General features: G+C 45.4%; 1 protein-coding gene across 50 annotated transcripts in view; it reads left to right on the top strand.

The window, feature by feature from the left end:
- bent (projectin protein bent) overlaps positions 1–13,710 on the top strand; it is a 114,850-nt gene that overhangs the window by 87,254 nt on the left and 13,886 nt on the right. For all 50 annotated transcript variants that reach the window (XM_076368821.1, XM_076368819.1, XM_076368818.1 and 47 more), the window contains 18 exons: positions 140–1,021; positions 1,804–2,103; positions 2,265–2,546; positions 2,780–3,079; positions 3,351–3,653; positions 4,362–4,820; positions 5,142–5,264; positions 5,384–6,271; positions 6,698–7,000; positions 7,366–8,247; positions 8,605–9,186; positions 9,572–9,874; positions 10,197–10,581; positions 10,749–10,954; positions 11,426–11,886; positions 12,190–12,724; positions 12,916–13,110; positions 13,200–13,683. In XM_076368821.1, the coding sequence (XP_076224936.1) occupies positions 140–1,021; positions 1,804–2,103; positions 2,265–2,546; positions 2,780–3,079; positions 3,351–3,653; positions 4,362–4,820; positions 5,142–5,264; positions 5,384–6,271; positions 6,698–7,000; positions 7,366–8,247; positions 8,605–9,186; positions 9,572–9,874; positions 10,197–10,581; positions 10,749–10,954; positions 11,426–11,886; positions 12,190–12,724; positions 12,916–13,110; positions 13,200–13,683 (7,873 nt within the window). The remainder of the gene's footprint in view (positions 1–139; positions 1,022–1,803; positions 2,104–2,264; positions 2,547–2,779; positions 3,080–3,350; positions 3,654–4,361; positions 4,821–5,141; positions 5,265–5,383; positions 6,272–6,697; positions 7,001–7,365; positions 8,248–8,604; positions 9,187–9,571; positions 9,875–10,196; positions 10,582–10,748; positions 10,955–11,425; positions 11,887–12,189; positions 12,725–12,915; positions 13,111–13,199; positions 13,684–13,710) is intronic.

The following is a 13,710-nucleotide window of genomic DNA, read 5'->3' as shown; positions in this document are numbered from 1 at the left end:
GCAATCTTGTATTTAAATTCCCTTAAAAATGCCGAGAAACTTTGATTATCCCGATACCTATTACTATCAGATTTAACGCATTTATTATATATTATCTATTGAGTGCCATATGTTTAATATCATTTTTCAAATATTCCAGCCGAACCCGACGCACCCAGCAAGCCAGACCTAAAAGACTGGTCCAAGAACCACGTGGACCTAAAGTGGAAGGCTCCAAAGAACGACGGTGGTGCGCCAATCGAGAAGTACATAATCGAGAAGAAAGATCAATACGGTAAATGGCAGAAGGCCGCCGAGGTGCCTGGTAACAAGACCGAGGGCCGAGTCGAGGACCTGGTGGAGGGTCAGAAGTACCAATTCCGCGTAAGAGCGGTGAACAAGGGTGGGCAGAGCAAGCCTAGCGAGGCCAGCGACAGCTTGATCGCGAAGGACCGTTACGCGGCGCCGAAGATCGATCGTACTAACCTGAAAGATATCACTATCAAAGCTGGCAATCACATTCGCTTGGACGTGAAGGTGTCCGGAGAACCGCCGCCAACGAAAACCTGGTTCCTGAACAAAGCCAAGCAGGAAAGCGGCGGAGTCCTAACTATCGAGCTCGAAGAGTACAGGACGAAGTTCATCGTAACGGCAGCTAGCAGAGCTCACTGCGGAACGCTCACTTTGAAGGCAGAGAACAGCTCTGGTAAAGACGAAGCGTCGATCGAGGTCTTGGTGCTGGACAGACCTGGCAAACCGGAAGGTCCGCTGAAGGTATCCGATGTTCACAAGGAAGGATGCACGTTGAAATGGAACCCGCCGCTGGATGACGGCGGCACGCCGCTCGATCATTACGTTGTCGAGAAAATGGACACGGAGACAGGAAGATGGATACCGGTGGGACGCACGAAAGAACCGAACATGGTCGTGGAGAATTTGGTGCCTGGCCAAGAGTATAAGTTCCGAGTGGCCGCGGTGAACGCGGAAGGCGAATCGGAACCGTTGGAGACCGACCATGGAATCGTGGCCAAGAATCCATTCGGTTAGTAGCTTTTCGTTTTGGAGGAAGTAGTTAGATCTCAAAGTTAGTTCTTAATCTGGTTGAAGCTTTGTTAGTGGTTTTGGTTCTAAAGAAACAGAAAACGAGTAATTTGATGCTTTAGTAAGCTGATCGAAATCCGGATTAAGGGCTACTGCTTTAGAGAAGTCTACGAAAGGATTAGAGAAGTTTCGCAACAGTTTAACGCTAGAACCAGCGAATGACTCAAAATAACTTATTCCTGGATTCTTGACTCGCGGGGGCAGTGGTTGAAAGCCAAATGCTGGCTAAGGACCCCTTTTTCCAGGGTCCCGGCGGGGGAGCTGAGTCCCAACAGCTCGCGCACCGGCCTGCTAAGCGGGTAGGGTGTGGAAAGTCACCCGGCACCACCAGTTGTCTGTCTCAAGGTCCTACAGCCTTGGGGCGCCACTGGTAGTCTTCGCGGTTTGCGGAGTCTCGCTGATTGGGCGTTATCCCAATCCCGCGCCCATGGGGGCCGTCCGGGGATACCCTCTGGGTATATATCGGACGTAAAACAACTAGACTTTAATTCCTGGATTCTTCTTTTACGATTGTTAAAAAACATTCTCAGCTTCTCTGAGAAGTGACTACGTAAATTGATTTATTAGTATGCAGACTGAATCATAAGGCAATAAAAGTATCAATAGCTTCACTGTTAGGGTTCCTACAGGAAAATATGAGAAAGGTTAATTTGACTGCACAGTAGTTCTAGTGTTTAAGGAGCAGCGATTAGTGATTGATTGGTATGTTCGGGTTTGTTGCAGATGAACCAGGACCACCGGGCCGCCCAGAGGCAACCGATTGGGACAAGGATCACATAGACCTAAGATGGACTCCACCATTGAAGGATGGTGGATCTCCAATCACCGGATACATAATTGAAAAGCGCGAAAAGGACAGTCCACGCTGGATAAAGGCACTCGAAACCGGACCCGACTGCAAGGGACGCGTCGACAATCTCGACGAGGGTGTTGAATATGAATTCCGCGTGAGGGCAATCAACGCTGCTGGACCTGGCGAACCGTCGGACACCAGCAAACCGATCACAGCCAAGAGTCGACGACGTAAGACCTCTTTACGCTACTCCTAACGAATCGATTGATTTCAATTAGTTTTTCTTTATACAGTGATATTTTAGTTTCCTTCGTTTAATTAGACGGTTAAAGAGTCAATACAGTTTTTGTTCTATTCTGTCATTTACTTATCGTCATTCTTCCACGTGCAGTTGCACCGAAGATCGACCGCAAGAACTTGCGCGACATCACTGTCCGCGAGAACGAAGGATTCCACTTCGACGTCAAGATTATCGGTGAACCACCACCAGACGTCACGTGGGTGATCAACAACAAGAGCATTCAAGTCACGACGTTCCGACGTATACAGAACGTTCCGTACAACAGCAAGTTCTTCAATGACAAGCCCGAACGCAAAGACAGCGGTATATACAAGATCACCGCGGTGAATCAGCACGGTTCCGATACCGCCGAAGTTGAAGTGACCGTTGTCTGTAAGTTCAATTTTCTGGGTAACATCTTAGCTGCTAGAAGATATGAAATTTTATGAATATTACAATGATATATAAATATTAAGAATGATAAATATTATCTTAATGTGTTAAAGCTTAGCTTCTGGAGGATATGAAATCTTATAGATATTACAATGTTATATAAATATTAAAAATGATAAATATTATCTTAATATGTTAAATATTATTAAATATTAATAATATTATATTTGCAGCGAAACCTGGTAAACCCGAAGGACCACTAGAAGTGTCCGACATCCACAAAGAGGGATGTACGTTGAAATGGAAGAAGCCGAAGGACGACGGCGGCGAGCCGATCGAAGGATACCTCGTGGAGAAGTTCGACCCGGACACTGGTGTCTGGTTGCCAGTTGGCAAGACAACGGGGCCGGAGATGAAGGTCGAAGGACTGACACCTGGACACGAATACAAGTTCAGAGTGAAAGCGCTTAACAAAGAAGGAGAGTCAGAACCTTTGGAGACTTTCAGCTCGATCGTAGCCAAAGATCCGTTTAGTAAGTGTCTGTAAATCGAACTTAAAGTAATTTCCAGATGACTCTGCGAGTAAAACAACCTGGTCTCATTTACACTGTCTTCATTTTCAATTACTTTAATGGCATATTGTATCTCACGCAGAGGCCTATTTAACTATTCTTATTCCTTTTAACTAATTCTTTTCATTAGATATCAATGGTGTTTATGATCTAAAGTGAGCCATCTATGCTCAAATTACTCTGATCGTTGAATCTTCCAGCACGGTATATTTATTCGAACAAATGTCTTTAGCTGTCCCAAGTCCTCCGGGAGCACCGGAACCGGTCGACTGGACCGCCAACCAGGTGGAACTCACTTGGAAGGAACCGGTCAGCGACGGAGGATCACCTATCACTGGGTACATCATCGAGAAGAAAGACAAATACAGCACGATGTGGGAGAAGGCTCTGGAAATCGAGACACCGTCCACGAAAGCTCTCGTGCACGGTCTGATCGAGGGCAACGATTATCTGTTCCGCGTGATCGCCGTGAACAAAGCTGGACAGTCGGAACCTGGAGACGCCAGCAAGACGTTCACGGCGAAACCACGATTCTGTAAGTATTCCCAGCGAATTTTTATTACAGTTTCTATTAGGAAGATTTATTCGCTAGCTTTTACATCGTAGAGGAACTTTATATGAATACGAATCTAATAATTTTATATTAATTTCTCGGCACGTAAATCTTCACTGTAGTAATGGTACACAATGTTGAAACTATTACGTTCGTATCGAACTATCGAGCAATCAAACTGACTTTTTCGTATTCTTCTCTAGAAACTCCAAGAGTCCAACTATTGAGATTGCAATCGATTTGTAATTCAGTTTGACTACTAAATCTAATCTATATTATAATTATATTATATATATATATTTATTATATAAAAATATAAAAATATTCGATTCTTATAGAATCATCTGCCATCTTTTCCAAAATTATAAGAATTTCTCTTAAGAGAAATGGATCATTTTGATCCATTCAGTAGTTCCAGTGCCGACAGGCAAGTCAATTAAAACAAGTAAAAGTAACGCAATAACAAATCAAACTATGCGCTGAATGAGCCTACGAATGTAACAAAGCCAGTTACAGCGGATCGTGGCTTGGATCCAATTTTTTCATTATCAAGTTGTATCCCTGACACAGTATTTATCGCGCATTGCTCTCATGGTACTTCCGACAATAGAAGCGCACCAAGAGTTTTATAAATAATCAATTTTGGCACCTATCGGTCGATCGGTGGCTTATAAATCTTGTCGGTTTCAGTGGCACCCAAGATCGATCGACGCAACCTGCGGGATGTCACGCTGTCGGCCGGTTCGTTGCTGAGGTTCGACGCGAACGTGATCGGCGAGCCGCCGCCACACATCGAGTGGCGATACGGCGCGATCCCGCTGCACTCCGACAGGAAAGTGCAGATCGACAACTCGGACTACAGCACCAAATTCAGCATCCGACCTGTGGCGCGCGACGACAGCGGCGATTACACTGTCACAGCCACCAATTCGTCGGGAAGAGATTCAGTCACCGTACAGGTCGTGGTCACGGACAAGCCGATGCCGCCTGAAGGACCGCTCCAGGTCACAGACGTCCACAAGGAGGGATGCAAGCTCAAATGGAAGAGACCGAAAGACGACGGTGGTACCCCGATCGAGTACTACCAAGTGGACAAAATGGACCCGGAGACTGGATGCTGGGTACCTTGCGGAAGGTCTACCGAGCCGAGTAAGTTTGTTGCCTTGTCGTTGATCAAAATTAGGGGATGCTCGGGAGAATTCTGATTTTCGTACACAAAGGATTTGGTAATGTAGGAAAAATAGAAATAAACTTATATTCTACTACATTTTTAACTCCCTTTCCGATTACAACCTCAAGCGAAAGTAACGATTTTCACAGAGTATTCTAGAACTGTACTAGGTTTTGTTCAATCTTAGAGTTTATTACTCCCTGTAAAGTGCATGAGAACTCGATTAGTAAGCTTATAAGAATTTTCAGTCTTCCTAAGAGCGAACTGGAAATATTGATTAAACACTCGCATTCTTTTAGATTTGGAGGTAACCGGATTAACACCAGGCAAGGAATACTTGTTCCGCGTCAGCGCGGTGAACGCTGAAGGAGAGTCCAAACCTCTGGAAGCGGAGCAAGCTATATTAGCAAAGAATCCGTTCGGTAAGCTGGTCGAATATAAAATTTCTCAAAGCTACTCCTAACACCCGATACACGTACGGTGCACACCAGGTCTAACTTTTCAAGCCACTAGCTTCTACAAACAATTCCAAAATTTCCAGACGAACCAGGCAAGCCAGGCGACGTTCGAGCCACCGACTGGGACAAGGATCACGTGGACCTAGCTTGGACTCCGCCAGAAAACGACGGCGGATCACCTATCACTGGCTACATAATCGAGAAGAAAGACAAGTACGGCGAATGGGAGAAAGCAGTCGAAGTGCCCGCCGGCGAGACGACCGCCACGGTACCCGACCTGATAGAAGGTCAGCCGTACGAGTTCCGCGTGCGAGCGGTAAACAAGGCCGGCCCCGGCGAGCCGTCGGATCCGACGCCAACGATCATTGCGAAACCGCGAAACCAGGCGCCGAAGATCGACCGCACCAATCTGGTGGAGGTCAGAATCAAAGCCGGTCAAAACTTCAGCTTCGACGTGAAGGTGACGGGCGAACCACCACCGACCACCAAATGGATGCTGAACAAGCGAGAGGTCAGGCCGACCGAGCGCATCAAAGTGAAGCACGTCGACTACAACACCAGCTTGAGCGTCAGGATGGCGACCAGGGAAGACTCCGGCAAATACACCATCATCGCCGAAAACATAAACGGCACAGACGAGGCTGTCGTGAAGGTTACCGTGTTGGACAGACCCAGCCCGCCTCAAGGACCGCTCAGAGTGTCCGACGTTCACGCGGAAGGATGCAAGCTAAATTGGAAACCTCCGGAAGACGACGGCGGTCAGCCGGTCGAGAAATATATCGTCGAGAAGATGGACGAGACTACCGGTCGCTGGGTACCTGCGGGAGAGACGGACGGACCGGAGACCACGTTGCAGGTCGAAGGACTCACACCTGGACACAAGTACAAGTTCAGGGTCAAGGCAGTTAACAAACATGGCAAATCCGAACCACTTGCTTGCATGCAGACCATCGAGGCGAAGAATCCTTTCGGTGAGAGATTGAACTTCGCCTTTCATGGCATCGTTTGTTAAGATTGTAAAGATGCAATTGAGTAGGAGGCTGCAGGATAAATGTGTACGAGATATGGGAAACTGTATTAGAAACTATTCGCGACTGTGACTAGAAATTATACTAAAGGCTACTACTATTAGAACAATAGCAGCTACAGACAATACAGACAACAATTGAGTTACATACCTTCTCATTTGCAATAACCCTTCTTATATCCAAAAACAAGTATGGGTTATGAAGCAGATAGTAAAACGCTTCTGGTTAGAAGACAAATTTGTGCAATTGAAACACCCTGTCGCAAAGATTGTTTTTCTTATTTCTATGTAGTTTTAATTATTATATTCAAATTTTAATGTAAAAGTTATGAATTGGGAATTCATCTGTGATGTTTGTTAACATTCGCAGACGAGCCAGGAAAACCCGGTGTTCCGACTGTCAGCGATTACGATTCAGACTTCGTGGAGCTGCAATGGGATCGTCCACAAGAAGACGGTGGGTCTCCCATTACTGGCTATATAATAGAGAAACGAGACAAATACAGCCCGACCTGGGAGAAGTGTGCTGAAGTTGAGGGCGACGTGAATCGCGGAAAAGTGAACGATCTCGTCGAAGGTACTCACTACGAGTTCCGTGTCAGGGCTGTCAACAAAGCTGGTCCCGGTGAACCGTCGGACGCCTCAAAATCGCATCTGGCACGACCTAAGAACCGTAAGTAGCTTAGAAAATCACTTTCTCAATATTCTAAAATTTTTTAATTCTAAAATTCTACAAATTTTGATGTTTTTAGAACTTTAAAGTTCTAAAATTCTTAATCAATCTTTGCTGTACCTAATTTGATCAAATTTCTTCACTTTTCATATCGTGGAATTTATTTTAGAAAATAAACAGTTCATATAAAGTAGACCGCGGTGATTCAGATCGTCTTCTCTAATTTGAAGTACAAGAAACATGGTTTCATATCTCGATCCGATTCGCCTCGATCTACCCTGTCACTGTCCTCTAAATATTACCCTTGGCTCCACAAAAAGAAACCTAATACTAACCTCAACTAATCCCACAAACTCTTCCCACAGTTCCACCAAGGATCGACAGGAAGTACATGCTGGACGTGAAAGTGAAGGCAGGCGGTTTCTACGACTTCGATGTTCCGGTGATCGGCGAACCGCCTCCAACGAAGACATGGACGCTGAAGGGGACGCCGGTGATTGCGGACGAGCGCATCAAGATCGTGAACGAGGACTACAACACAAAGGTCCGCGTTATGGAAGCAAGACGCTCCGACTCCGGCGTATACACCCTGGAAGCTAAGAACATCAACGGCAGGGACTCAGCGACGCTAACAGTGAACGTGTTGGACGTGCCGGCGCCACCGGAAGGACCTCTGAAGATCGACAACGTAACCAAAAACGGCTGCAACTTAAGATGGCGACCGCCGAAAGACGACGGCGGCTCGGAGATCCAGTATTACCAGGTCGAGAAAATGGACACGGAGAACATGCGATGGGTGCCAGTCGCGGAAGCAACCGGCACTTCGGCCCACGTGGATCATCTGATTGAGGGACACGACTATCAGTTCCGAGTGCGTGCAGTGAACAAGCAAGGAGAATCGGCTCCGCTATTAGGCATGGACACTATCACTGCTAAAGACCCGTATGACAAGCCGGACAAACCTGGCGCGCCTGTAGCTACCGACTGGGACAAGGACCACGTGGACTTGGAATGGGCACCGCCTAAGAAGGACGGTGGATCACCGATCACAGGATACATTATTGAGAAACGGCCGAGATTCGGATCCTGGGAGAAGGCCGCGGAGATTGAAGGCGGTAAGACCAGCGGCAGGGTACCGGATTTGGTCGAGGGACAAGAGTACGAGTTCAGAGTGATCGCGGTGAACAAGGCTGGACCGGGCGAACCCTCGGAGGCCTCTTCGCCGATTGTTGCCAAACCACGATTCCGTGAGTAGAATTTGTTTTCTTAATCTCCGTTGAATCTAAGTAATATGGGGTTTAATCATTTGCAGTAGTTTCTAATGAGATGTACAGGATGCTTCTTGAAATACGGTAGTTCACGTGCACATTGGGGAAAGGAACTGCTTTGTTTCTTTATTTTACGTAGCGGTCGTTACAGAGAATTTAGTATTGAATATTAATACTTATTATTTGATATTGAATATTATTTATAAAATATAAAATATTACATATTCAACTTTATAATTGTACCATATCAAACCAAGTATCTGCTGAGATCATCTCTCGAATACAAAGGGTTATCTCAAAAATGGGGATAATCAATGATAATGTTTCTCATTGCAGTCGCTCCGTCGTTCGATCCTCACTGCCTCAGCGACTTGGTCGTAAGAGCAGGACAGAAGATCAGCTACATCATCCCCATCCAAGCTTCACCAAAGCCAACAGCCACCTGGAGCTTGGACGGAGCCGTGTTGATGGCCGATTCCCGGCACGAGATGTACACCACCAATACAGAAACCACTTTCGAGATCCAATTCTCCGTTCGCTCGGATACAGGTCGATACACTTTGGTCCTGGAGAACGAGCACGGTAAATTCAGCGCGAGCGCGAGGGTTACGGTCCTCGACAGGCCTTCGCCGCCACAGAAACCATTGGAAATCAGCAACGTCACCAAGGAAGGCTGTCATTTGACCTGGGGACACCCGTTGGACGACGGCGGCAGCCCTATCCTACACTACGTCATCGAGAAAATGGATTTGTCGCGCGGCACTTGGTCCGACGCCGGCATGAGCACAGTATTGAGCCACGAAGTCGCTAGACTGACGCATCGCAAGGAATACCTATTCCGCGTGAAGGCGGTGAACACTATTGGAGAGTCCGACCCGCTCGAGGCGCCTAAGAGTATCATTGCCAAGAACGAGTTCGGTTAGTTTTCAGCTTCGAGCATTCCGAATTGAGCTTTCATTCATTTTCCGAAGTGATTATCACGTTAACTGTCTTGAGCGTTTTACTTGACACTTGTTCCTTCGTAGCAAAGATATAATATAAGGATTGTAACGCCAAATAATTGATAACTCTGCCTATTTATTACTTGGCATCGCAATCCTTACGTTACACTCTTATCGACTTACGTTGTTAAACATTTTTAATCAACATCGGTCATCTTAAACATTGCAATTATTTTCAAGCAATTCAGAAGCGTCGGCCATCACTATGACAGTCAATGCGTTAACTAAAAAAACGAAAAGTGAAAGATGTATTACACTTTTATATTATTTGCAAGATTATTACACTATTTATATTATTTCAGATGAACCCGATGCGCCTGGAAGACCACAGATCACAGACTGGGACAGAGACCATGTCGACTTGCAGTGGCCAAAACCGACCAACGATGGCGGATCACCGCTCACCGGATACATCGTCCAGAAGAAAGAGAAAGGCAGCCCATACTGGGTTAACGCGGTGCACGTTCCTCCAAATCAGACGAACACCACCGTGCCTGATTTAACTGAGGGACAAGAATACGAGTTCCGTGTAATCGCGGTGAACGCTGCTGGACAATCGGAACCTTCTGAGCCCAGTGATCTTGTCACTGCCAAGCCTCGCCATCGTAAGTTACAAAGAGGATAACAATCAGCAGTCCGAGAATCGTAAAAAAAATTCACACTTTCGTTGACGAATCTAGACAAATTCAAATTGAACAATTCACGAAATGATTTAAGATTTATAAGCATCTAATTGAATGCCGCCAAAAATTAAGTTTTACACTTTTCATCAGCTGCTAATAATATCTAAGTTCACCAAAGGATTCTTTGACTAGTATCTCAATAACAATGTTTATTTCAATAATATTTATATTATACAATGTTATCACAGAATAATAATATTTATTTCAAAACGATCCACTAACGAAAAACTTTTAAACATTTCAGTTGCCCCGAAGATCAAGACACCTTTGCAAGACATTCGCATTAAGGCTGGTCTCATCTTCCACGTCGACATCGACTTCGTCGGCGAACCGACTCCGGAAGTCACTTGGACAGTTGATAGGAGAGATCTAGAGACCACCGACAGAACGACCGTTACTTCGATCGGTTATCACACCATTGTTCACACAGTGAACGCGAAGAGATCCGACTCCGGGGTGTATCATCTGATGCTGAAGAACAGCAGCGGCGTTGACGAGGGTAGCTTCCAGGTGATCGTTCTCGACAGACCAGGACCGCCAGAAGCTCCTCTGGAGTACGAAGAAATCACGAGTCAATCGGTCACGCTATCCTGGAAGCCGCCAAAGGATAATGGCGGTAGCGAAATCACGTTAGTACAATTAATATTAAAAATTATAGAAATTGGTATTGAAAATATTCAAAATTTCATTGTAAAATATTCATAAAAATGAGAAACAATCGAAAGGTATGGTTCTATCTGTCAACTATTTCAAGTATATTTAAGTATAGATCGGTACTCTTTGTTATCGTTTTCAGTGGTTATGTGATTGAGAAACGCGACCTGACCCACGGTGGTGGTTGGGTACCAGCAGTGACCCACGTCAATCCGAAGTTCAACCATGCCACAGTTCCAAGATTGCTCGAAGGTACCACGTACGAGTTCAGAGTGTGCGCGGAGAACCTTCAGGGACGCTCCGATCCATTGACGACAGACCGTTCGATCGTCGCCAAGAACCAATTCGGTAATCTCCTTTTCTATACTCATCTAATTAAGGTCAATTATCTACTGTACCCGTGGAAGTTCTCATATCTTGCAATCATTGATATTTTAAAAGTATTAAATAATACTGATCAAAATTTAACTGATATTTTATTATTAAAGTTATTAAAACGATTAGTATTTAATTTTTAAAGTTATTAAAGTTATTAATACTTAATTATTAATGATATTAAAATTATCAATATTCAATTATTACGTATAAATAATAATTGAAATGATTTTGAAACTGAATAGTTTCACTTGAAATACTAGCAATAAGTGTAACGAATATTTAAAAATACCGAAAAGAGTGTATCGTCACAATCTTTAGAAGGATTGCGTATCAGCCGTATTAAACAATCACTAGTACAAAAACATAAAAAACTGAATAAATCAAGCAGAATGATGACGTGAATGAACTAATTAACTAATTCGCCAAATTTTGTACATCTAGTTGCACCTGGGCAGCCAGGCAAACCGGAATGCGTCGACGCGGACAAAGACCACATTAAGATCAAGTGGACCGCGCCGATCAGCAACGGAGGATCCAAGATCATTGGTTACGATGTGGAGCGCCGCGACAGAGCGACCGGTCGCTGGCTGAAGGTGAACAAAGAACCCGTCAGGTACGCGGAGTACTACGACGACCACGTGACCGAAGGCCACGCGTACGAATACCGGGTGACCGCGATAAACGCCGCTGGATCCGGCAAACCCAGCGACACGTCCTCGGTGTTCATCGCGAAACCGATGAAGGAGAAACCAAAACTAAACCTCGACGCACTAATTGGACGCAAGATCAAGGTACGCGCCGGAGAACCGATCAACGTCAACATTCCACTGTCCGGCGCGCCCACGCCCACCATCGAATGGACCAAGAATGCAAAGCCTCTTCTGGAGACCCTCAGAATCTCGGTATGAAGGAAATTCTTGATTAATTTAGTTTTTATTTAAGATTATTTCAAATCATTTTACGTACGTTTAAATATTTCGTTGATAGCTATGAGACATAGAGCTTAGAACCGAAGTAGTAGTGAGAAATAGAGATATGTTTTAATAGTAACTTGGTAATAGTTTGATAGTAATATAAATAGTGATTAATCGAACAGTAATTTAATAATGGTTTAGTAATAACGTAAATTTCAAATAATTTAATAGTAATTTGATAATAAAATAATATTGTCGTTGATGAAACATGAACGATCACTGTATTTCCAGACCGAAACCAAGAGCGATCGCACCAATCTGCTGATCGAGAAATCGGTGCGCGAAGATGGTGGATTGTATACCATCACAGCAACGAACGAGCACGGTAAAGACTCAGCGGACATCGAGGTGATTGTCGTAGATAGGCCTGGACCGCCTCAAGGCCCACTCCAGTACACCGGAACTACTCAGGAATCGGTGTCCCTGTCCTGGAACAAACCTCTGGACGATGGAGGATCAGACATCACGAACTACATCGTGGAAGTGTCAGACTACGGGGCAGACAACTGGAGACAGACACCCGGATATTGTCCGCGAACCAGCTACACTGCCAAAGGACTTACCGAAGGCAAGAAGTACGTCTTCAGGGTCCGAGCCGAGAACATGTACGGCGTGTCGGAGCCACTGGAAGGCAAACCAGTCATCGCGAAAAGCCCGTACGATCCACCGGATGCTCCCAGCCAGCCAGAGATCCTTGGATACACTCCCAACAGCTGCAGCCTACTTTGGAATCCACCGCTTAACACTGGTGGCAAGCCTATCACTGGTGAGAAAGACTTTATATCAAATTGCCAAATTGCGATCAGTCATACAACTTCATTTTTTCTCTAATTTATAACTAAACTTGATATTCTTTTTTCTTTTATTTCTTTTCATTTGCATTTGTTTTTCATTTTTTCCATTTTCGTCTTTCTCTTCTTTCCAATTTGCCAATACAATTTTTGAATGATTCCCTAGGTTACTACGTAGAGAGACGCGAGCGTGGTGGTGAATGGCTCAAGGTCAACAACTATCCAACCCCGAACACAACATTCACAGTACAAGATCTTCACGAAGGAACAAAGTACGAGTTCAGGGTTATCGCAGTCAACGAGGCTGGACCTGGCAAACCCAGCAAGCCCACAGAACCTATCACTGCTGGACACCAGCGCTGTGAGTGGCACAAAAAGATGCATCTAATGTACCATCATTGTTAAAAGAAGCATAGATTAACTAATCTTATAATTAAATGAATTTTCCAGTGCGTCCTGATCCTCCAGAACCACCGAAACCAGACAGAATTACAAAGGATTCGGTGACACTGAGCTGGCGTCCTCCGCGCAGCGATGGCGGTGCCAAGATCAGAGGATACATCGTCCAGATCAAGAAGAGAGGACAAGATGAATGGGACGATGTGAACGGTGCACTGATACCGACGAACGTTTACACGGTGCCGAAACTGACCGAGGGCGAGGAGTACTTGTTCAGGGTGGTTGCCGTGAACGACGTCGGCAACAGCGACCCGAGCAAGCCGAGCAACCCGATCGTCATCGAGGAACAGCCGAACAAGCCGGTGATGGATCTAGGCGGTGTCCGCGACATCACCGTCCGTGCCGGCGAAGACTTCTCCATTCACGTGCCTTACATCGGCTTCCCGAAACCCACTGCCACCTGGTTCGCCAACGATGTTGTTAAAGACGAAACCGACCATCGCGTGCACCAACAGCTGGGCGATGATTACGCTAGGTACATTTGGCTTTTTCACTTTTATTA

Source organism: Nomia melanderi, chromosome 6, assembly GCF_051020985.1.
Source record: "Nomia melanderi isolate GNS246 chromosome 6, iyNomMela1, whole genome shotgun sequence".
Lineage (NCBI taxonomy): Eukaryota > Metazoa > Arthropoda > Insecta > Hymenoptera > Halictidae > Nomia > Nomia melanderi.
This window is presented reverse-complemented; position numbering and strand designations above follow the sequence as displayed.